Source organism: Parasteatoda tepidariorum, chromosome 7 (genome assembly GCF_043381705.1).
Source record: "Parasteatoda tepidariorum isolate YZ-2023 chromosome 7, CAS_Ptep_4.0, whole genome shotgun sequence".
Taxonomy (NCBI): Eukaryota; Metazoa; Arthropoda; class Arachnida; order Araneae; family Theridiidae; genus Parasteatoda; species Parasteatoda tepidariorum.
Genome location: NC_092210.1, coordinates 36,231,214 through 36,257,796, shown reverse-complemented (window position 1 = coordinate 36,257,796; position 26,583 = coordinate 36,231,214). Strand labels below are relative to the sequence as shown.

General features: G+C 28.2%; 1 protein-coding gene across 2 annotated transcripts in view; it reads left to right on the top strand.

Annotated features, from left to right (window-relative positions):
• Positions 1–26,371, top strand: part of LOC107453725 (lachesin) — a 257,834-nt gene extending 231,463 nt beyond the window's left edge. The window contains exons 10-12 of one of the 2 annotated variants that reach the window (XM_071183280.1): positions 4,250–4,351; positions 23,655–23,750; positions 25,764–26,371. In XM_071183280.1, coding sequence (XP_071039381.1) covers positions 4,250–4,351; positions 23,655–23,750; positions 25,764–25,864 — 299 coding nt within the window. In that variant the 3' untranslated portion in view covers positions 25,865–26,371. The remainder of the gene's footprint in view (positions 1–4,249; positions 4,352–23,654; positions 23,751–25,763) is intronic. The other variant, XM_043042726.2, reaches the window with a different exon arrangement.
• The last annotated feature ends 212 nt before the right edge of the window (positions 26,372–26,583 follow it).

Sequence of the window (26,583 nt, the reverse complement as noted above, 5' to 3'; positions counted from 1 at the left end):
TAAATAGTGAAATCAACTTTTTGAATCTGATGGACATTTTTGAATGTCTTTTTTGTCGTTTAATTGTGTATGCCAATAAAGATTTCTATCAATACTTATCCACAAACGAAAAGACTTTTGTGTTAAGTTCCCCGTGCAATTTTCTTCTTTATTTCCGCTTTATGGGAGCAGTGAAAGTTCGCTTAAAGCCATTATTGTCTTAGCAAAAAATGATTAAAAGAATGTGCTATTTTATTGTATGATTTTAGAAAACTCATTTATTTTGGCAAAATTATTTCCGTTTATTTTTTAAAGTAATTGTTTGAGTTTCCTGAAATTTAAATGCATTTTAAGTGCATCAAAGGGCTAAACTACCTTCCAACGGAAATTAAACTTACTGAAGCCAAACTTATGAGGAAGTAGCTGCTCTGCGAAAAAAATAAAACAAATCAGCTAAGTAAATAAATAAATTGCATTATTTCGTACAAATTTCTCACAAACTTCATAGTTTTGCAAACAACTTAACTAATTATATTTTTAAGTTGTATGCACAGTTATGCCAAGATGTAAGTAAATTATTTTTTGGTTCGGAATGACTTTTAGCTCCGATTCGATCAACAGAGGTTATTTTCTATTATTAAGATTCAAAAAAAGCTATTAACTGAGTTTTCTGCTGTAGTTGTAAATATGTAAATTATTAGAAAAAGGGAAACGATCCATAATAATAATTTTCTTTTAATATAATCTAAAAAATATCTTCTTTTAATAAAATCCTTTTTTTAATATAATCACTCTAAAATACATTGCCGCTTGATTATGTTAGTGACTAGGCAAAAACTGTTCCGGTCATTGGACGAAAAAATAAATTTATATCAATGGATTACAATGGGCAATTAAATCTCGTGAATATCCAGCAGTTTCGAATTTCTAACGAAAAAAAAATACAAGTTAAGTTCAGAAAGGAAAATTGCCTTTTCAGCATATTAAATTTCCACCGTGTTATTTCACTTTTACAGCCGGCAAAGAGGCCTACGTGGTATTTTTGACTACAAGTTTAACAATTTATTTGAAAACTAATTATTGAATGTTAAAGTCTTTTATTTCAACGTTTCTATACTGTATATACTGCGTTTCTATACAGTACATCTTCAAATTTCTAAAGAAAAAAAAATACAAGTTCAGTTCAGAAATGAAGATTGCCTTCTCAGCATATTAAATTTCCACCTTGCTATTTCATTTTCGCAGCCTGCAAAGGGGCCTACATGGTATTTTTGACTACAAGTTTAACAATTAATTTGAAAACTAATTATCGAATGTTAAAGTCTTTTATTTCAGCTTTTCAATACTGTAAAAAATTTCGAATCAAATTACAGTAAAAGTACCGGCACTTAATACATTTTACCATAAAATCTGCTTTTAGCGAAATATGTTAAGGACCAAGAAATCTTATATACTGCAGTTTACAATAATAGTTACCGTAAAATCACTGATTCACTCTAATTAAATAAATATTACTGAAAAATTACAGTATAATATTTTACTGTAAAGCTGGATTTTATGGTTAAAACTGGTTTTATTTCTTAAGAATATCGTGGTTTGCAAAGATAAATGTAACGTAAAGTTAACTAACCGAAAGAACGGCGGTGAACTGCATCACTTATAATTCTTTTAATATAAAAGAATAATAACATTGTTTTAAAATTTTTAATCAAAAGACAAAGTTTTATTGTATTACCGCTTAAGGTCACGTTTATTGGATTTAAATATTTATTGGATAAATTACTGAAAACAGGACGCATAATATACTGTTTCAATATCCAAACGTCATAGAAAAGATGTTATCAATTAGAAAGCTTCAATATTATTTATATTACAGTAACAGCTTCATTCAATTTAGATGGATGTAAAAACTATTATAAGCATGATTTTTAAGCATAAAATTCTGATTAGAATCATAAACAGATCCCACAAAATACTTTATTGCAATTAGCAATAATGTTGATTCCTCAACAGAGTTTTGAATATTACCCTATATTTAAATAATGTTGCCACCTTTACTTCAGAAATTTCTCTCTCTCATGACTAAAAAGTTATCTAAAAAAATAAAGAATAATGTTCATTTTAATAAAAATGTTTTCAAAATTCGAACATTAAAATATTATTGATGTAAGTCATTAGCATTTGTGTTACTCTAAGTCAAAGTTGATTTTTTTTTATCCGCTTATTTTAAATAATCGAAAGCTATTACCTTAAGAATTATGTTCTATTTCAGCCACATATTCGTACCTTTAAAAATGAATATTATGTCGATTAGTTTTTACGGATTTTGGGAATCAGCTAAAAAGTTCAGGTACTTCAATCTCTGAGTTGTAAAATAAATTCGAAACAGTTGCAAAATTATCAAATTGTTTATGGTGCGTTTTTTTCCGAATTTGTCGATATGAAGGCAAAAAATAATGACAGTAAAATTATGATTTTTTGCAGCGTACTTTTACGACTAAAAGTATTTTTTTGCTCTTTTTGAATTCAATGTTTACGTTTTTTCATTTATCTAGTTTAAAAAGTTCTGTTTCATTTTAAGCTTAAATTTATTACTTCATTATTTGACATTAGGGAAAATTTAAAATCATGAATTATTGAATAAACAATTAAAATAATTTGTTTTCAAAAATACAAATTCTTTTAATTCTGATTTTTGTTTTCAAATTTTGAAACATGCATATGTCTTTCCAAATTTCAGACAAATGAAATGACTGAGAGAAGCGACGTGAAAGCAACACCCGTATGAATTCCTAAATAGAATTACAGTATAGAATACCAGCACTCAGGGTGCTGGATATTTTTACCGTAAAATCCAATTTTACCGGAACTTGTAATAGAATAAAAAATCTGATTTACCATAATTTTTACGGTATTAATTAACACAAAATCGCTGAATCACTCTAATCAAATAAATAATACTTTTAAAATATTTTACAGTGAAAATAGAGTTTACAGTAAAAAGAAATTTCAGAATGATGCACCCAAAATGCCAGTACTTTATACCGTTATTTGATACGGAATTTTTACAGTGAGCTACTTAAGCAATAGTATTAATTTTTGTCAAGTAATAGCAAGCAGGAGGCCTGGCTTCTAATAAAAAAAGTAAATATGAACTAGGAATGTAAAAATGAGGTTATCGAGGCATCAAAAACGCTTCTTTTGTTATAAAAAAATTAAAAAGAAGAATGGAAATGCAGTATGATTTACGGAAAATATGCAAAACAATGATTGCTTTAGTAAAAAATTAGGCACTAATAAAAAGTTTAGAATTATAAAAATTAGGGATGGAAAATAAAGTGAAATTTTGGTAATACTGGTACCAATAATTGAAACAATCAAGCTAATTAGAACCTCAATGAAACAATACTCACTAAATTGGTCATCAATCATTAAGTCATTCATAATCATTGCTGAATAATTACTCAATAAATCATTACTCATAAATTAACTCCTTAATAATAATTAGAAAATAACTAAATTGAGTTAACATTAAAAGCTATTAATTTTTTTTGTTTTTTATTTGTTGAAAAAAATATTCCATCTTTGTCGTGACAGTTTGAGTTCATAACAGTTAAAAAAGTTTAGAATAAAAAAAATGGCAGCATATACAACTTAATTTTTTTAAAAATATTTTTATGTTTTATCTATGGTTTTAATATTCAGTATGAAGTTAAACTGCGTATTAAAATAAAAATAAAGAATTTGCTGAGAAGATGATAAAATTTGCTATGCAAAAATATTGCTTCATTTATGAAATTTTGAACTGGATTGAAGTATGAAATTTTGATTTCAATATGATTCATGTATTTAAAATCGCAGTTTAACAAACTGACGCAATCAACGCTCGATATTACTAACTATAATTAAATACTGCCTAATATTAAATTTACCATATGTATTTTATCAAAATTTTGTCTTGATCAATCAGCAGTTTTCATTAGTTTAAAAATATAAATCTGCTGATATGTGTTACTTGATATTTTTTTCATCAGTTCTTTCATTTTAAAACCAACTCAAACTTTGATGCTAGAAATATTTCAACTTCCTAAATTATTTACTTAAAAAAATAACAAATATTTTATTTTTCTTTATTCATGCATATATACCTAATTTTAACATTATAAAATTACAAATATCAAAGGAATTTTAAAATGTTAGAATATTTAAATCCAAAAAGTAAATTAAATAAAGTTTCAATACTAAAAAATGCTATTTTTTATGATTTCAGAGGTTGAAGTTTTCCCAAGGCATCAGAGTTTGGGTTCAGTAAAAAATTCCAATAAAGATTCTGAAGAAAATACTCCAGAACTTACGAAAAGCCCAGCAACAGGTGACTGCCTAATTTTATTTCTTCAGCGATAAACAGTTTACTTAGTGTTCGCAATTTTAATTAAATATCGATTTTCTTCTTGAGCATGGAAGGGCCTTACACCATTATTGACAATACACAATGAATTTCTTTAGGTAGTGAGTAACCTTTGAACACATTCTAACAAGAAGCTACTTTTAACGAAAAATGTATTATGTGTAACAATACTAATGTAAATATCAAATAATTTTGAACTTAAGTTTAAAAACTGTTTAACTATTACTGTGTTGAATAGTTTCCAAATGTAATTATTTGCTGTTTGAGCAAATTAGATATTTTTTTAAATATTCATTCACTCCAATCGTGTTGCTTAATTATGCAATTAAAAAACTAATATTCATTTTATCTTAAAGAGTAATTTTCAGTTTTAAAGTGTGAGTCAAATTTGATATAACGTGAGGCAAATGTTAAAAGAAAATGTACCTTCTATTGTTTAGTTTTTATACATAAAAATTAATATCAAGTAGAATATAAAAGCATAAAAAACGCGATAATTCCGGAAACCAGGTTTACTTTATTTGTTTTAAAACTCTAAATTTTTATTTAAGCTAGAGAGATGAAAATTAGGTTTAGCTTACTAATTATAGTGTTCATTTATAGGGTTCGAACAATTTTCATTGGTTATTCTTTCTATAAAAATTTAAAACCTGGCGGGTAAAGTTACCTAGACAACTAAAGTACCTCTGCTTACAAGATATTTTCAAAATAAAACTATTTCTAAAGTTATTTTTGGTAAATTGGAACTAATTATAATTGAGAATAATAAAAAAAACGTTGGGAATTGCTAAAAAAATATTTTCTATTATTTTTCAAAATATATTAACTTTATGCACTAGTTAAATTGTTAATAATATTGTTATAAGATTTTAATAAGCATAATCATGGGCAGAAATAATAAGTAAAGAAAGAGAAAATGTATAGGTTTGTATTAAAAATCACAAGGCATTTAAAACGTTTTGCTAAACTACTTTGGTTCAAGGCACTTTTTCTGGCAAAGTAGACAAAACTATGAATCGCTTTTAAATTTTTTTGTCGAGGAAATTCCCAAAAACCAGTCTTCTGCTTGCAGATATTGAGATTTTTCATTAATCTGAGTATTTTATAACGGTTTCCAACGCTCTTTCTTTTAAAGCGCATTGAATCTGATTGATCTTCCTGGCTTCTTGAATCATTATGGCATACTATTCGTTTTTACATTCTGCTACAATTAGTGAGTGGGGAGCATAATAATACCATTTTGCCCAAAACAACAATTATAATATAACTAAGTTATGAAACTTCTCAAGAATATCCCTTCAGTATTCATTATATGAGACTCAAATGGAAATGATATGTGAAACTTATCACCTATCACTACATTCTCAGAAATAAAGCTCGCACTTTTCATGATTCCGTAATTTTTGAGCTGTATTTTGTTAATTTTGAGAATCATTTTGTCCTAAAATCACGTAATTTGTGACAAAATGCGAACTCTCCTATATATGACGAAAATGCTTCCTCACCTCGTAACATCATCGCAGTGCATTGTGGGAGATTGTTAACTGGAATGAAGACTGGACCATCGAAAATAAAGTGACCAAACAAGCCGACCGGCATGTATGGTGGTCAAAGATTTGGTTTTGAGCCAAGAAGATGCCGAGTTCGACTTACGTAGCTATTCTTTGTGTCCTTCTTTTGTCGACGATGAAGTGGTTATTAAAAAAGTTAAATATGGTCCAGAGTGTTTTTTTTCCTTCGAAGAATGGAATGACGAAATATCTTTTTAATTTTGACTAATTTGTTTCCTTGAAGAAGTGACGATTATTATTTTGTTTTGACAAACTTTTTGCAAGCAGCATATACTTGGAAATGGTTTCGTTAAAAACAAGGAAAGTTTCATGAAATAAGATCATCCGTTTTTTACCGTGTACTAGTTTCACGTATTAAAGTTTTTAAGATATCCAAGTTACTTGCGCACAGTCACTTTAAACATTAATTAGTTTTCTATGTTTAAGCCGTCAATAAATTAAGGACGATTGCTTCATTCATTCTTTCCAGCATTATAATCGTCAAGCCTGATTATTTTCTGAGTAATCAATGATCGTTTGAGTAATTACTGCTTGACACCCCCCCCAACCGGTTTAATATGTAAAATAACACTGTAATAACTAAAATAGCACTGAAGACAGTCACCGCATCTATTTATTAGAACAGTCAAATAATGTTTGACCCATATTTGAGAACAAAAATAAAATCAATTTTGAATTCTTTTCCCATTTCATAATACTCACATGAACAGATATATTTTGAACTCAATTAAAAAATATCTGAAACATCTCTATTTTGTGAAAAATAGAGGGGTTTTAACTTCATAAAAAATTGAATAGAATTTGAAACTAAGTTCTGGTTACACAAGTTAGTTAATTCCATATTTTATGTTAATTAAGCAATATAGAAAATTATATAGATGTTAATTCATTTTATATTTTCTCTGTTCTATTATGCATAGTGTAGGGAAAAAAGTTTTTATTTACAAGCAACTTAATTTGTACCTACCATTTAGCTGTAATGTTTCTTTTAACAATTAAAATTAGTCATTGAATATGTTTTTTTTTCTTATTGTAAATACATGTTCTTAGTATCAGTTAAAAAGTTCCATGTCGCTTTCCTATGTACGAAAGAAAGAAAATGTAACTGATTTTTGAAACGTAAACTTGTTTTCATTTTTTTAAAACGAAACTCTTAACTAGAACTTTTGCAATTTACTTATTTTAATAAGATCGTTTGCGTCAAAAAAGGAATAATTATTTAGTATATGAGGTAAGTATAATTTCATATCAGTAAAGAATTCAGTTTTTTTAAAGTTTAAAATTCTGATACATAGTATAGTTATATAGAGTTACATTTTGGATCTACCAAACACTCTTAACTGAAGTAGCTAATTTTCCAATGACCTTAATATTCAATGCAGAACCACAAATTAATTAAAAATAAAATAGTCATTTATAAAACTTACTGCAAATATCGTATGCTACACTAAAAAAATGCATAGTTTTATAAATATATTTATTTTTATTTTGGAATTTATTTTTCTTTTTTCTTTCTCTTTAAATTAACTATTGATCTCATCGTTGAAATCTCTTATATTAGTTATAGCAGCTCAATAATTCATTTTTCATTTAAAATAACAACCATTTGAAAAACTTGCAGTTGACGAATTACAGTTAAATTTAAAATTACAATATTTTATTTTTATTTTTTAGACAATGGTTTGTTTATTATTAACAAAAAAAACAGCGCCCCAACTTAAAAAAAATATACTTCAAAATAGTTATATTTTCATATTTCCTTCATATTATGTCCGACTGTAAGACTGAATATGAATATTTGTTGTATTTACTGAAAAATATCTTTCCTTAAAAGTCAATTAATTTTGAATTAAATTAAATTAAAAAAAAGAATATAATATATTCTAAATTTCGATTTAAATACAATTTTAAAAGAATTATACCTGAAAGTGAGCAATGACTTTAGATTACTTTTTAATACTTAAATAATTTAAATCTAATGTCTTATACCATATTACAGTTAACTGCATTCTAAAATAATTACAATGAAGAATAAACTTCGTTCTCGTGTATACCCTTTAATTTATCACAGATTGCTGTATGGAATCTCAATCTCTCAATCTTCTAGCACATGGCATTGAATGAAGCGCAAAATGCAGCTAGTGATACCTTTCTAAACCCTATTCCATGGCTGAGTGCCTCCGGCAAATGAGCTTATTTACTCAATAATTGAGCTCTGCTATCCATTGAAGGAAATTAGCCGTGGTTGTTTTCTGGATTGCGAACTGCCACTTAACTGATATTCCTTTAAGATGTTTGTTGACTGCTTTGAAGAAGTGACAGTTTGTTACTAACTACGAACTAAGTTAAAGAAGTTGCGAATACACAAACATACTGTTTGCTAACACTATTAATTACATTTATTTTAATAACATAGATTATATCTTTAGTCCTCTCATTTATCTTAATGTCTTTTTATAAGGAAAATTATGAAATCAAGTGAATACGCGTCATTGTTTTGAACAAATTTGTAATTTTTTTGCTAAATTATTTTCATTTTTAGTTTTAACGTTTTTGTTCCATGCGCAAAATTGAGATTAAATACAATTTTAAAATAATCATATTCCCTTAAAGTGTAAGGTGTTATTAAGTTTTACTTAAGGTTGTTATGAAGTGTTAAGGTTGATTCAAGGTTTATTTGAAGTTGACCTCAAAAACAGCTTTAATTAATCTACCTCCCAAGGTATATGACGTTCTCTTATTAACACTGGAGGTTATTTTGAGGTTAATAAAAATCTACCTCGAAGCAACTAACTTAGAGATGTTGTTTTGCGGTATACTTGTTACTTTTTCTGCTCCTCAAGAAAATAAGTACGTTTGAGAAGTGAATGATTTCATCTGATTTCAACTAAAAATATTGCTGATCTATATATGAGGTTTATGGCTAAGGTTATTTTTGGTGCAAAACATAACCTCATTTTCTACCATAAGTGTATTTTTTTACACATTTCAACATCAAAACAACCTCACAAGCAATTTATTTTTAAAGGGTCTATAATTAAGCAGTTAGTTACTAATTTCATATTTCTTTTTTATACTTAAATAATTTAAATCTAATGTCTTACATAATATTACAATTAGCTGCATTCTAAGATAGTTACAATAGATAATAAACTTTGTTTCCGTGTGTACCCTTTAATTTATCACAGATTGCTGTATCGAATCTCAATCTCTAAATCTTCTAGCACATGGCATTGAATGAAGCAAAATGCATCTTGTGATACTTTTCTAAACCTCATTCCATGGCTACCTCAAATGAGCTTATTTAAATGAGCTCTGATATCCACTGAAGGAAATTAGCAGTGGTTTGTTTTCTGGATTTTTTGAACTACCACTTAACTGACATTTCTTTAAGATGTTTGTTGTCTTTTTGAGCGAAGCGACAGTTTGTTGCAAACTAAGTTTAAAAAGTAACGAACACACAAACAAACTATTTGTTAATATCATTTACTAAATTTATTATAATAACATTTATTATCCTCTGGCCTCTCATTTATATTAACGGTTGTTTTAAGAAAAATTATTAATCTGCATCATGGGTTATTGTTTTGGAGAAATTTATTATAAGTCTTATGACAATTTTTTTGCTAAATTATTGCTACTTTTTAGTATTAACGTTTTTGATCAATCCGCAAAAGGGATGGGGTAACTCCACACACGTAACGTAGGAAATTGATGAATTCCTTTGTCAAAAATTATATTTTAAAGTCACATTATCTCATTAAAGTCATTATACTTCATTGAGCCACTTAGTTCATTGAAGCTGAGTACATACTTTAGCCAATTGGGCTAAGTTGTCAAGATCAGGATCGGATGAACGGCGGGTTGCCTGCCAACGTAAAGAAATGTTGTTAAATGGTCAAAACAACTTGTGATATCTGTACCTTTAAACTAGGCGCATGCTTTAGCTGAGAGGACTAAGCTGTCCATCATAGGAGAGGTCAAACGTAAGGGATCAATTCCTATCCTGGTCACCACAATATTTTCTTAATTCTTTCAACACTTACTTAATTTCTCCTTTACTGCCCTCTCTACGTCTGTACCTAAAATGTATTAATACCAAATGAAGATCAATGGAGAAGAAAATGGCGATTAGATCGCCGTATTCTGAGTATTGAAGATTACTAAGTTTTCGAACTATCGATAACCTGGAAAATAGGTTTCCCTTAGAGCTATAACGCAGTGAAGCATACTGTTGAAAAACTGTTCCCTTCAACTCGCAAATTCGTTTTTGTTTCTAGGAATCAATTTTCTGGGACTAAAACAGTTCTTTCTTTCTTATCTTCAAACGGGAATACAATAATAATACATTCAACGGAAAAAGTAAACAATATATTTTTTTTTGTAAAAAAATAAACTTTTTAAAATTATAATTGATTTTTTAACTATCCCTTTACAGTGGAATTACCATCTACAGATATGTATAGGGTAAAGTTATTCAAAATGTGTGAAATGATTAATTTAAGATTAAACTATATTTAAATGGGGAATAAAAAAGAAGAATTTTGAATCGCCTTTTTTATTTTGCGCACCAATACATAACTGTTTCTCAGTTGTTCTCGTCCTCACACACACACACCAACATTTAACTCCGCGCCTACGCCCCTTAAAGAGCATTTATCGGTTAATGGTTAAGGTTGGAAGACGAGACAGATAGAAAAAAAGAGAGGAAAAATAGCAAGTAGAAACAAAAAAGAGTAGAAAATAAGAAGAAATACTAAGAAAAAAAACGATTGTTCTATTTGTTAGGGCATTTGATTAAAAAGTATCCAGAGCTAATTGGCCAAGTTTAGTTGTGGTTGTTGCTCAACTTTCCATAATTTGTCATTTTATCATGAAAATTATTTCAGGATTTCCTCGTATTCTTCTAGAAAATTAATGAGGTTCGTTGCCTTCTGTTTCAAATTTGAATTCTTATGGATGGATCTCATCCAAGCTATGAGGAATTCTAGCTTTGGTTGTTTAAAGTGGTAGGATGTGGTAAGCGGACATTCTATTGCATAATGCCACACTGTTCCTACTCCTCCACAGGCACATGTATTGTCAGTTGCCAGGCAGAATCGCTTTAGATATGCTTTAGAGGGGCCATGCTCTGTAAAGAAGAGGATTGGCTGTCTATTCCATTCCAAATGTTTAAATGAGACATTTGGTAAAATTTCTCTGATTAATGTTCCTGATTTTGGTTTGTGATGATGTCCTCATTGTAACGTCCTTTATATTTCATTTGTTACCCTTGAGAGGGTGATGGCATCCCTTGACTATACACATAATCAGCTTCTTCTTTACATGAATAAGAAAGTCTCACTATGTTGACCTATTTAAGAACAGATTCATTGTTCCAAGTAAGGTAGTTTATATCAAGGCTATTACGGATTGACATAATAACTTCTCAATAAAACGAATTCCACCTGCTATGTTACGGAACTACAGGTGTAAATTGGAAAAAAAGGACCAGCAGATTTAATAAAATGAGAATCACTCGTGAGTTCAATTTTCTTATTTTTCGTGAAGCAGTTGAACCTACTCTTTTATGCATTTTTCTATGCTGCGGATCTGCATGATAAATTTTACTACAACTTCAATATTTGAAAATTAAAAAAGCTCACTTAAAAAGCATGCATCTACTGTTTCAAATATTTGAAAAAAATGCCTACTTTCATTCGGATAATATTTAAGATATACTATTAAACGTATATGAAATGAAACGTATATGAACAGTAGAATATAAAATATTGATACTCCAAATTTTTTCCATATTTTCATTTTGAAGTTCAAAACTGTAACTAAAATATCACCTGTACGATAGTTTTTACAAATTTATGATTTAGCCCTTAAATATTAAGATTGCATTTTATTACGTACATTAGATCAAAAACTATTAATGAGCAACACTTAAGTACAAAAACAACTGATACGATTTGTGATTTTAGGTAATTCTATTTCGGAGAACTTTTATTTTACGAGAAAATAATAACGAATTTTAGAAAATAATTTCTTTAAACAACATTTTATCTTTCTTAAGGGATTTCAAACAGTACCAAAAATAATTGTTAGCCAACCGCTAGAACAAATAACATTAACAAAATAAAATTTAATTTTTAGAGAAATTTTGATTAAATTCTCAAAATTTTTAAATAAGAAATATTAAGCATTAATTTTAAATCATTGACTTCATTTAAACTGAAAGGTATTTAAACACATTATCTGTTTTTATAAAAACATATTGGAAGCTTAGTGTCAAACTCTAACACACCCCAGTTTGCGTTAAAAAAAGGAAGACAATTCCATAAATCGAAATTTTTTCCGTAGCATGAATGAAGATGCAAAAATCGAAAACGTCCCAGAATCCAATATCTTTCTTGGATACTCTTTTGGGCACTTCTTCTTTTCTACGATTTCTAACATTCTAGAAAAAATGAAAAGAAGTCCGTAGGNTTTTCCGTAGAACAATATATTTTTTTTTGTAAAAAAATAAACTTTTTAAAATTATAATTGATTTTTTAACTATCCCTTTATAGTGGAATTACCATCTACAGATATGTATAGGGTAAAGTTATTCAAAATGTGTGAAATGATTAATTTAAGATTAAACTTTATTAAATGGGGAATAAAAAAGAAGAATTTTGAATCGCCTTTTTTATTTTGCGCACCTATACATAACTGTTTCTCAGTTGTTCTCGTCCTCACACACACACACCAACATTTAACCCCGCACCTATGCCCCTTAAAGAGCATTTATCGGTTAATGGTTAAGGTTGGAAGACGAGACAGATAGAAAAAAAGAGAGGAAAAATAGGAAATAGAAACAAAAAAGAGAAGAAAATAAGAAGAAATACGAAGAAAAAAAATGATTGTTCTATTTGTTAGGGCATTTGATTAAAAAGTATCCAGAGCTAATTGGCCAAGTTTAGTTGTGGTTGTTGCTCAACTTTGCACAATTTGTCATTTTATCATGAAAATTATTTCAGGATTTCCTCGTATTCTTCTAGAAAATTAATGAGGTTTGTTGCCTTCTGTTTCAAATTTGGATTCTTATGGATGGATCTCATCCAAGCTATGAGGAATTCTAGCTTTGGTTGTTTAAAGTGGTAGGATGTGGTAAGCGGACATTCTATTGCATAACGCCACACTGTTCCTACTCCTCCACAGGCACATGTATTGTCAGTTGCCAGGTAGAATCGCTTTAAATATGCTTTAGAGGGGCCATGCTCTGTAAAGAAGAGGATTGGCTGTCTATTTCATTCCAAAGGTTTAAATGAGACATTTGGTAAAATTTCTCTGATTAATGTTCCTGATTTTGGTTTGTGATGATGTCCTCATTGTAACGTACAAAAACAACCGATACGATTTGTGATTTTAGGTAATTCTATTTCAGAGAACTTTTATTTTACGAGAAAATAATAACGAATTTTAGAAAATAATTTCTTTAAACAACATTTTATCTTTCTTAAGGGATTTCAAACAGTACCAAAAATAATTGTTAGCCAACCGCTAGAACAAATAACATTAACAAAATAAAATTTAATTTTTATAGAAATTTTGATTAAATTCTCAAAATTTTTAAATAAGAAATATTAAGCATTAATTTTAAATCATTGACTTCATTTAAACTGAAAGGTATTCAAACACATTATCTGTTTTTATAAAAACATATTGGAAGCTTAGTGTCAAACTCTAACACACCCCAGTTTGCGTTAAAAAAAGGAAGACAATTCCATAAATCGAAATTTTTTCCGTAGCATGAATGAAGATGCAAAAATCGAAAACGTCCCAGAATCCAATATCTTTCTTGGATACTCTTTTGGGCACTTCTTCTTTTCTACGATTTCTAACATTCTAGAAAAAATGAAAAGAAGTCCGTAGGATTGACAGATCCGTCTCAGAAGACATCTGGAAATCCTTCTGGAACCATCAAATATAAAGTCGATGAAAAGTGGCAACGAGAAATGCAAAATTGGGACTTTTCTGTTTCGATTCAGTAAGGTTTCACCTAAACTTTTTTTGCGACCTAATATTTGCACTTTCTGATTCTAATAACAAAATAGTTTGGTTGATAACTTTCCGACTTATAAAAAAATCGTTTGCAATAGAATTCAAATGAATTTATTCATTTCTATATAAATTCTCTTTCCATACCGATCGTAACAAACAATCACTAACATGTACGGAAATTGTTATATGCTCGTAATTTTTTGAAACATAATTTTTAATTATCATAATGCTTAAATTATGAATCAAATGATAATTGTGTCCATACTTAAAATAAACACAAAAATTAGAAACGAAAATTTTTCATTGACGTTTAGAGACGAAGAAACACGCCAACAAAACAGAGGCATGCTGATGCAAACGAATTATAGTGAAGGATTTAACTTTCTTTAAGTGTTAAAAAATATATATAAATTAAAAAAAGCTGAGCTAAGTACTTGGTCATGGTTGTGTGGTTTGTATTCATTTTGTGATCGCTCTTGGATTGGAATGTATATAAAAAGTGTTGTATCAAATTTAATAAATAACTATAACTTGGACGATATAAGTTTTACCATATTTCAAGTTCCCAAAGTGAAGTTTTTGAAAGAGAGACAAAATAGAAAGAAAGAGAGTTTTGAGAGACGGAATAGTTTTTGTCGTTTTGGTTAACAAATTAAAAAAAATTATCATTCAAGAGACGAAAAAAACTCAAATAAAATATGATACTACAGTTAACCAATTTCCGATAGAAAAACACTTAACTATTATACGAAAATATTTTTTTCCTTTGGGCACCAGTTTGTTAAAAAACTTCATCTAGGAGTTTTTCCTTCTTTTACGTCAAAGGATATACCAAAAGCCACCTCGTCGATTCAAATAAGACGGAAATAAAGAATAAAAACCATTTTCATATAGGAATATCTTCTATGGATCTATGCTGTATCTTAATCATCTTCACATGCTATATTTGTTTATTTTATAATTATTCAATATACTTATCATTTATTAAATAATACATCCATATTTCATTGGATTATTCTATTATTTATTTTAAAAATATAAATCAATATTTACTATTAATCATTCATATTGTACACTTTGAGAACTTAACTTCTTAAGTGAGGTGAAAATGTTGGAGTCTAATTGAACGGATTCTAATAACAAAGATTTGCAAGTAAATCATGTCAGTATCATCCAACTTTTAACGGAACTACTTTGTAAAAATTTAAGGAAAAAAGTACTCAGGGTGCCGTTTTTTTTTACAGTAAAGTCAATTTTTACCGGAACATGTTACGAAACAAACATTTAATTAAATAAATATCAATGTAAAAATTGCGTTAAAATGCATTTTATGATGCATCCAAAGTAAACGTACTTGATATCGTATTTTGATCTGGAATTTTCATAAAATCAACAAGAAACTTTTGATCTTGAAGATAATCTTCAAGAAAAAAGAAAGATAATTTTCAAGATTAAATCAGGTTTTTTTCTGCGACAACAGCAAAACATGCGGCGTAATTGGTAGGAGAGATGTCTTTCATCATCCTTACTGTGCGGACATTGCTCCCTTCAATATTTTAATGTATTTAGCCATGAATAATTATGAGTTACAGTTACACTGTTGCAAGAAAATATTCAGTTTTTAAAGGTTTTAACTGTTACAAATGTGGAATTAATAAAAATATGCCAAGCTGAGATCTCATTTGAAGAAAATAAGTTTAACTTACCGAACAAAATGAATGCAGAAGTATGAAATTAATGTTTCGATGACTCACTAAAACTTACGCCTTCTTAAAGAAACTGTTAAAAAATGAAGGGAAAACTTTATTTTATTATTTTTTAGCTAACAATGGTAGATTATAGTTTTGTTTAAAAAAAAAATTGGGGGGAAATATTTGGGAAACAATATTACATTTAGCAAGGGAATATTTATATTGATATCGCTGTGAGTAAACAGCAACATTTCACAATAGATTATGAAATGTTTCACAAACAACAGCTTAATTTCTTTTATGGTGTTTTTATAACCAAACTCTGAATACCAGTGGGATTTCTCATGGGATTTAAGCACATTGCTTATAGCTACGCGGAATAATATCAGGTAGACTTGCAGTGTTACGTGAGACTTTTATGAGTTTATTAAATTCAGATATGTTGATTAAAAGTAAATAGCATGTAAAGTGTATATTTTTTTAAAAAAATGATGCTTTACTTGCACAACGGGAATGCAAAGAATATTTCACAACATATTAATATCTATCTCTCATAAAAATATATTTTTCAAAGAGAAATATTAATTCTTTGTAAAAAAAAGTTCTTTTCTTAGAATATTTACGAATCTATTTCATTTTAGAATGCATTTTCTCTTTCTTAAGGAAATAATCAGGAGGATTAATATTGATTTTTAATCACAAAAAAAAATTCAAATAAAACCTCATGTTTACTTTTTATATTACGAATGATCAGTGGAAATAAGGGATTTTAGATTTAATCTGTGCTTTCATTTTATAAATATCTTAATTATTTGTTGCTCAGAAAATGTCTTCATATGCCTCCTTTCAATCAATAACAAAAATTGAAACTTAAATTTAGTAAAGTAATTGCCCACAACTCATTATAAAGAATTATGTTTTTTTTCCTGCATTACAGTATTATTCTTTTTTAATAGAATAAATCGTATAAGTACTCTTTTTAGAATTAAATTGTTTGAAATCAGACCTTTCTAAATTAACATTTCTTATGTTTAAAACTAAGGAAAATAAACTACCTATGTTTTATAATTGTTAAAAACAGCCTTGGCATTGATAAATTAGAATAACAAATGAAAACTTCGGTTATGGACAACAATGCCTTAATTTCTTTATTATTTTAACAGCTTGCTCTGCCCATTAATTTGTTTGCTTATTCATTATTACTCATATTTACTAATATGATGATTCAAAGTTTAACTCGTTCTCTCATTCACTAATCAGCTAATTCACTGTTTTATTTATTGATTTTCTGATTTACTAGTATAAAACCATTAATTGTCAAGAAATTGCCAATACTGTCTAAATATAATATTTTTTTAAGGTGCTTAAAATATTTCTTGAGTGCTTATTTTTGTTTTGAAAAATTTGGCTATGCACCCCGAGTTACTCTTGCTAATAACGGTTGCTATGAAGGTGTATGCATACAATGATGGTCTTTTTAAAAAAATAATGGATATGAAGCATTGTAATATGGTAATGCATAAAATTAAAAAAAAATTAAGCAATCAATTAAAAACCATTTTCAATAAAAAAAAAGTATAAAAATGGAATTAAATGCTATATTCAGTTTTTTAAATAGTTAATCCATTTTATTAAACACGCATTTTGAACTGTGTACAGATTTAAAAAGGTCACCGACAATCAGCAATATAACAGCAACATTTATAGACAATAGTCATTACAACCTAATTGTATGGTATGCTGTGTTAGATTCAAATCATTGCGTTTTTTCTAATGTTTAATATTATATAATTATTATTAATAATTCTTTCTAATGTTTGCCGATTAAAGTATTACTTATTATCTGTTTATTACGCATATTATGTTAACTGACTATCCTAACAATATAGCAAGGAACTGAAAGAACATGTCCAAAACAGAAATACTCAATTAAATAAAATAATTCCATTTTCTTTTTAGTTATTATTATTTATTGCTCTTACCGATAACTTTACTCAATTAGATGAAATTAAACATGTTTTTAGAAATATTTACTTCATTAAAATAAAGATTTACTACGTATATTCAGTATCATACGTTATAATGCCATAACACAAGTTCAACTCCTGAAAGTCAAGAATTACTACAATGAACAATAGGTTTCTCTTGTACCTGTTCGTCACGTTCCGTCATAAATCAACTGTTTGCGCAATACCTATATTATGTATCTTGGTACCAATAATAATGCGTTTAGTATATACAAAAAATAAAAATAAAAAATCTTTAATCCTATTACCAAAATCCAATGCCATTGACTTCAGTAGAAATATAGTGATTTTACTTAGTTTTCTTAAACGAATAAATAACTTTCCTCTATTAATTCAACTTTGTAACACGAAACTAATTTTTATTTATTTCAATTTGTACCTATTTCAAAAAATAATTAAGCATTACACTGATAAACTAGTTATATAACACAATAAAGAGACAAAAAGAGAGATTAACGATATTGACAAAAATTAATTTTTCTGGAACACTGTTTATATTTCAAATTTTCATCGAATACTGTTCAAATATTTCTTAATTTTAATAAAAGTGCAACAATTTTATATTTTCGATACATATGCTAAAACTTTGTGAAATTCTTCGCCATAAGTTCTACTCTATATAATAGACACAGAAAAAAGTTCTTGAAGAAAAAGCAAGGAGGAAGAGCATTTTTGAAAAACACAACTTTAAGAATTACATGATTGTGATGATAGATTTGATTTAGGCTGTTAAAGAGGAGTTCAATACAATTAAATATTTAATCGAATGTAAGTAGATACTTCTTATAAAAACTGATTAATGTAAAGTTTACTTGTACCTTGTAGAAACGATTTTCTTGCGAATATTCTGATTTTTCCTAATTGTACATAATTCAATTATTAATAGTATTATTGTTTAAAATATATCAATTATTGATAGTTTCTCAAGAAGTTTATTTTGTAATAAGTTAAAACTATTGACGAAAAATATACAACGATATATTTTAATGCAGTTTTTTTAAAACTATATAACTACTGTTAAAACATCACAGCACAAATAGTGTAAATATTAGAATTCTAAAAATTTTATTAAATAGTATGTAGTTTCTTCTTCGAACTTTAAAGAAATCCTTGTACTTTAGTTCATTGTTTAAATATTTTATTATTTTAAATTCGGGCTTAATTCGCTCAACGGCGCAAATCAAATTGAACATTAGTTCATATAATTGATAAAGTGATGTTTTTTTCTAATGCTTCTTTTCAAGGACTTTATTTTTTGGGTTCTTCCCTTATCTTTCTCTCGCTGCTCTTTTTTTTTTTGGTTGTTATTTGCTATGTGTGAACGTTCAACACTGAAGTATACTTTAGATTTAGGATGTATTTTCAGAGTGTATGGATTTCATGTGTGAAGTATTTTTTGCTACATATATAGTTTATATGCGTTGTGACTTAATCTGACTATTTTCGTAACTAATGATTTGTTCGTAAGTACTGGATGAAATATAGACTTATTGAAATGTAAATAGTTGAAAAACTATCTAAAAAACGGCGGGTAAATCGAGACAAATGGTTTTTAAACTTTCAATCAGCGCATTTTAATGGTCTTTGAAAATGTGTTGAATACCTTTGTATCCGAAACTTGTAACAAATTTGCTTATCGATGTTCTTTTTTTTTGTCGTTTGCCTGTTTAGGCAGTGGGGGTGCGATTGTTCCTGTTTTTCAGTGGCGCCATCTATGGCCAGGAATTCGACTTTTGCCACGCCGTTCACACAACTACAACCCGTTTATAGGGCGGGTCACAGTCACACACAAAGGAGAAAGGACATAGAACACACAGAGAGAGAAAAAAACATCCATACCTTGCCCGGGATTCGAACCCAGGACCTTTCTGATGCAAGGACAGTTCCCTGCCCCATACACAGGCCGGTCGGGTTATCGATGTTTGATGCTTCAATAACAATGTACCAATTTTCTCACGGTTCTCGTTTACAAATAAATATATTTTCCTCAATTATTTTCCTTTTAAATTGCAAAATAAAAAATTTAGTACCAGTTATTCTCGAAACGGATATATGCTCTAATAAAGCCGTATCGAACATAGCGTCTAATGCTCAATCTTTATTTTTTTTTTTCTGGTGAAGTTTTATACTACTAAATTTACCATAATTTGAGTAAGAAAGATCAACTCTCCAAAAAGGAAGATTAACTATATACGTAGCGCCCTTAACGCCTTGTATTCAAATTTATCACAATTTCTCCATGTCTTAAGAGAAAACTTTGATTTTATTTTATTAGATTTCAATCAGGATTCAATAAAGGTTTTAAATTTCCATAAGGTTTTAAATTTTTAAAGACACGCTTAAAAAGCTTAATCAATTTGAGAAACAAGTGGTTTCGTACACCATCTAAAATATTAATTCGGTGACTCCATCACCAAACTGATGATCCAAATTATAAGAGAGAAGATAAATAATTCATAAAAATATGTGATAAAGCTAAGTTTTGTTTGCTTAGATCTGTAAGCATGCATTTTACTCTTATTGTAAAATATTTTATTTTATATTTTTGTAACCGTCGTTAAACAATGGACCCAATTTTGGGTTTACGATTGCCAATGTTAAACTCCGTAGCCTTTTAATTTTGCACCCAATGCAGAAGGCAAGGGAACGCCTGGATCAAGCATCGGGGAGAAATTTGCCTTCGTGGAGGACTTTTTGATTGAATTATCCCTCATTTGCGTTACATAGAGAGGAAAACATCTCACGGTTATCTTGACTGCAAGGGGACTCTTACCCATGATCCATCTACCACTGAAGATATTTTACGTCAGCACTGTAGTTGTTGCGAACCGGTGGCTGGGAATAGTTCTAAAGTAGAAAGTTAGGTCCACCATGTCATCTATCATAATGTGGGAGGGTAAATAATGTAGGAGTCTAAATAATGTCATCTATCATAATGTAGGAGGGTTCTAAAAACTACCAATTAACATAAGCATTAATAGAAAAACTGTTCAAACGAGATAAAAAAAATCAAAAGAAGATGCAGAAATTTTGGAACGTCGGGGAGTTAGATGATTTTTCGTGGAGATAGTTTTATTTTTATTTTATTGTATCACGCCGTTACGGGAAATGATAAGCGTTAAAAATCATATAATCCCATTTTTATGCTTTTTTTGATGTTTTAAATAAATCTTATCTTTTTATAAATATTGTCTCTTCAGTAATGCTTGATTCGGTATAGTATGTATACCAAATATGGTGCGGGTTAGTTCAGAATTGTGACTTTGTACGAGGTGTATGGACTCAAACATACATCTAAAAATTTTGTTTCATTTACATTGATTACAATGACTTTTCCTCAACATTAACCAATATTTAAAAAAAAAAAAAAAACTTTCAAATCTCTTAAAGAAAATGAAAGTTTTAAAAAAATATTAACAATAAAAAATATCTCAAATGTAATTATAACAAGAAATTTTTATTTTACTTTAATGTTATTATTCAACTTCCATATCAATGCTTTAAAATATATTTTAGTGTTACTCACCATAATTAATAGTAGTTTGGTTATTTATTTTAAAATATGTTAGATTACTGAACTAATGTAAAATTTGTTACTTTATTTTAACAATATAGTTATTTTATAAAATAGTTATTTTATAATATAGCTATTTTATAATATATAGTATATAAATTTTGTTTTTAAAACATGTGCCGGATATATAACTATGATTTACTTTTATTAATTAGCATTATCTAATCTAATCTAAGTATGAAAATTTAAGTAAACAGAAATGAAGGCAAGGATTTAAGTGAAATAAGTCAAAATGGAAAAGCATTGAAGGCAGATTAAATCAAAATTATCCTAAGCAAACATTATAAATAAAAATATGGGAATAAAAACCGAACAAATTTTATACTAAGTACTATAATGATAATTTCTCCAATACTTATTCGATGTAAAATAAATATATAACTTGGAAAAAGATTTTTCACCGTAAAAAAAGAATTAAATGTTCTATAACATAAGTCAAACCTAAATTTTAATGAACTTCGTTTGTAGAATAATTAACAAAACGTTATAAGGAAAATTACATTCCTTCTAAAATGAATCAAGCCATATAAAAGTAGCTTATTCTATTTTTCAAATGTATTTATTCTGAATGATAAGCTATTTTTATCACTTACGTTCTTCATTTATCTTATCTGAAAAAAAAATACATATAAGAAGTCATTATAAGCAGGAACCAATATCTCTAGTTTTGATCGGATTCGCTGATATTTAAATTTCTCGTACGAATCTGGCAATAAGATTCTTTCAACAGTTGAAGATCTCATTGCCTGGAGCTGACATTTAATGTTTGAGAGCAGTGCAAGGAAATAAATTCTTTAATGCATTTCTAAACCACTTTAAAAGAATCTCCGGTTTTGAAACTCATGCAAGAATGAACTCGGAATTCTATGATAAATAAGGTTCGAAATATCCTTAACTAGGAAAACTGTTTCACCGAATTACTAAAAACGTGACTCAGAATTATATCCTAAACCACATACGCGTCTTAGGCGAAGCGTAAATTAGAAGGCCGGATTGCTTCCAGTACCTCTTAATCAATCGGCCGAAAACTGCAATGGGGCCTAATTGCCTTCTAATTACCCACTTACACAAGCCCACAACACGCATTAGGCCCTGGGCTATTCTCTTGCATTCAGATGAGATGGTTATTGACGCCTTCGCATCGAATACAGCTTAAGCGAGTTACGAAAATTTTCTTTTAATTCGAACCAACCCAGAAAGCAGACGTCCCCCACCTTATTCTTGCTGGATGTATTCTGTCTTGATCTCATTTGCCGTCAGGGCTTCGCGGTTAATAAACAATTTTCCACGCTCACCAAAATAAAGAGAAAAAAAAAGAAAGAAAATCGTGAAGACAGGGGTTTAATTGGGGGAATGGCTTCTAGAAAGATCGAACTGCTGTAGTTGCCGAGGGTAGTTTAAGGAAACTCATTTGGGTTTTCGTTTAAAGAGATGCTAACAATATTAGAAATCGGCAAGCTTAGCTAGTTTCAATTAAGAGTGGCGTTTCTGCTTACGGAAAGTAGAAAGAGGGGCCAAATAGAATCAGTGACCAATCAGAATAGGCAAACAGATACGATAATGCTAGAATTTGTATAATTGAAGCAACTAGCATTGCTGCGAGGGAGAGAACTCAATCGTAGCTTGCGATTTCGAAGAATAATTGCATGAGTAAACAGGAATACAATAAGTATTATTGCTCTAAGACAGGAAACGTTAAATTACATTTGGAAAACAATAGAGAAATAGTCTCCATGTGTTAATTATATAAAAGTCGATGCATAATTTTTTGGGGGGAATGTAAACTGAAAGAGAAAAATATAAATAAATACCTAATTAACTTCAAGGTCATATGAATTAGCCTGTTTTATAGGCGTTTCCTCTCATGGTAGGTAAAAAAAAAATTTAAAAATTTTTCCTTGATGTATTTAATACTTTAAAAATATTACAATTATATATATTTACATGGCATATTATTTAACGCATGTCTTTCACATTCTGCCTCGAGTTTTAAATTATATGTAGTATGAGTTAATATTATTAAATGCTGAAGTATTAATTTTTTTATTTAAATAACTGCTAACATTCTAATTAATTAAAAGTTCTCCCCACTCAAGTACTTATTGCAAGTTCATTAATTTTTAAATTCGCTATTATTTGTAGTAAACGAGATTATTTTTAAAAACCCAGACAAAATAATACGCATCTATGACTTTTAAAACAAATATATAAGACATATAAGAATTTATATGACATGTAAGAATAAGTTATGTAAGAACTTATATAAAATTATTACAATATTGATTAATAATTCTACTTAAAAAATTCCCTTGATTTTAGTATTTAGTTTCACTCAAAAGCTAATCTAGAATTCAAAATTGTTCCTTCTCATAGATGGAAAATATCGAGCGCCCGAGGAAACTGCTTCTGCCCAAGAAAATGCTGCCCAGCAAGCAAACAAGAAAAGGAATCGGCATGGCATGGATAAAGGTCAGAAAAAGATATAAAAGAACTTTTTGAACAAAAATATGCAGTAAAATAATAAAAAAGAAATTATATTAATGTAGCTTAATCCGTTCATTTATTATTTTTAAAATTAAAAAATACACGAATTCTTCAATACGTGTATTTTTTCATTCATTCACGACTTTTCAGTTAATAACCTAAAATAGTATTTATAAAAATTGCTTCTAAACTGACCACGCATATTTTTGTTGATGCAATTGACAAGTTGTGGCAAATTTAAATATAGTTACGAAAATAAAATACATTCTCAAATTTAAATATATTACGTTTACTTTTTCACATTGCTTAGAAATTGCAAGTAGGAATTTAATAAAACATACAAAAAGTGCTCTTATTCAAATTAATTTATACTTTCATATTTATTTTGTTTTTAAATTATCCCCAAAATATTTAAAAAATAATGAGATATTTGTTTTGATGCAAAAATTAATCGTAAATAATAAGAAATTGCTGCCCAGCAAGAAAAGAAAATGGCATCTTACGGAAGAAAATCAAATATAATTCAAAATTATAATTTTAAAAATTTAAAAAAAAACTGCTTGAACTAAAATAAGTAATAAAATTATAAAACGGAAATTATAGTAAAGATAGCATAATCCGTTCAGTTATGATTTCGAAAACGGGAAAAATGCATTACGTTAAGCAAAAATTATATCTTTTGTTTTAGTTCTCCTCATCAGAAAATCATTAATAGTATTTATGAAACTGAAAAAAAAAATGCTTGCAAAAAGCTCACAGATTTTGTTGGTCTAATTTTTAAATTTCTGTGGCCAATTTTAAATATAGAAGGTATCAAACACATTCTCAAATCTAAATAATTTTCTCTTACATTTTTTGAAATTGTGAATTAGAATTTGAATAAATATATAAAAAATAGTTTTAATCAAATAAAAACTATTAATTTATATTTGATTTTTTTTAAATTGTCACCTTAAAAGTGTAAAAAAAGTATCTTTCAGTTAATAAGTTTGACATTTTGGACACTGTCGTAAATTTTTCAGAAAAAATTGTTAAATAACAGTTATTTAATTATTATTTGACCATATTCAAACAAAACAGCCAAATAACCATTAGTAAGATATTATTCAAACTTTTAACTGTGAGAAAAACCGTTTATTAACTGCTTTCACACAATACGGTTTTACAATCAGAATTTTATTGCACCAACTAAGCTCACCTAAAAAAAACAAATTAGTTTTTTGCCTCTAAAACCAAATGGGCTAATCTGTCAGTGACATGGCTTACAGATCAGAGGTTCGAGTCCCAGTATTGACACCACAATATTTCCTCTATTCCCTTCATTACTTGAAAAGTTTCCAGTATCTTTGGCACTCTTAATTGGCTAACAGAAAGCCCAGCTCTAATGTTCAGTTAAATTTCTTTTTTATGGTTTTGAAACCATTTAGTTGTAAATTGTTTTAAAAAAACAACAACATATAGTTATCTATTCATGATCTTAAAACCACTCTAATTGTAAATGGTATCAAAACCGTAAAGGTAAAAAATGTTCTTCACCGTAAACGTTACGGTTAATTGGATGGACATCCAATTAACTGTAAGATTGCTCTCGATTACTTTACCGTAATTTCAAAATGAAAATTCTAACAGTGAAATGTATGGATTTAATGGGAATTTTAAAATAAAGAGACATGTTTCATGATATTAGGATAGATTTTATTCACGTAAAGAAAAATTAATATAAATATATACAAGTTTTTTCTTAAATGTTTAATGCTCATTTTTTTAATCTTCTGAATTTTTTATTCTTGACATAGTCTCTTTAAGATGATTTTTTTTGTTTCTTTCAACAAATACAATAATTTTTTTCTCGATATAACGAAAGATAGATCATAAAAACTTTAAATTTCTTCATGAATTACTTCTAATATATTGTATCACTTATTATCTATTAATTGTATCACTTTAGTTTCGCGTGTTTTAATTCGCATGTTTTTATTCTATATTTTTTTCTTACAGTGTCAGAAGACAGTTCTGGATCTAATGTACTCCACGAAGAGTTTAAATTGTATATAATCACTATTGGAATGCTGATTTTATACCTTTCTATGTGTACATAACAAAAATATTTTTGGTGAAATTGATCTTCCTGGGAGAAAATACATGTTTTCTTCATATACATTTAATTCAACCGGCCAAATGGATGAAATCTAGCATGCCGCATATCAAATATTGTTTTTGACCAACTCCAAATTCAAATGGTTAACTTTTAATAATGATGATGAATATTACGAATTTCTTTCTTATATTACAGATTGCAGCAGTAGTCAATATCCATTAACTATTACTGAATATGCGAAGATACGAAAAAAGGATATTTATCTATTGTATGCTTCAGGAATGACTTACATAAATTTGTTTCAGTGAAAACCGAGAAGGTATTACCCAACGGCGTTCTAGAAGGGAAAGAAAACGTTTTATTATTTATAGAAATATTTATTATTTATATTCGTTTTAATTTTAATCATTTGCTATCATTGAATATGCGAAGATACGAGAAAAGGATATTTATCTATGGTATGCTTCGCGTATGACTTGCATAAATTTATTTCAGTGGAAACAGAAAAGATATTAGCCAACGGTGTTCTAGAAGCTAAATAAAACATTTTATTATTTCTATTTATTATTTACGGAAATATTTATTATTTATATACGTTTTATTATTTCTCCATTATTATTATTCAATAGTCGAAGTTTTGAGAAAAGGATATTTTCTATGGTATGCTTCAGGAATGACATACATGAATTTATTTCAGTAAACATAAAATGTGTTAGCCAG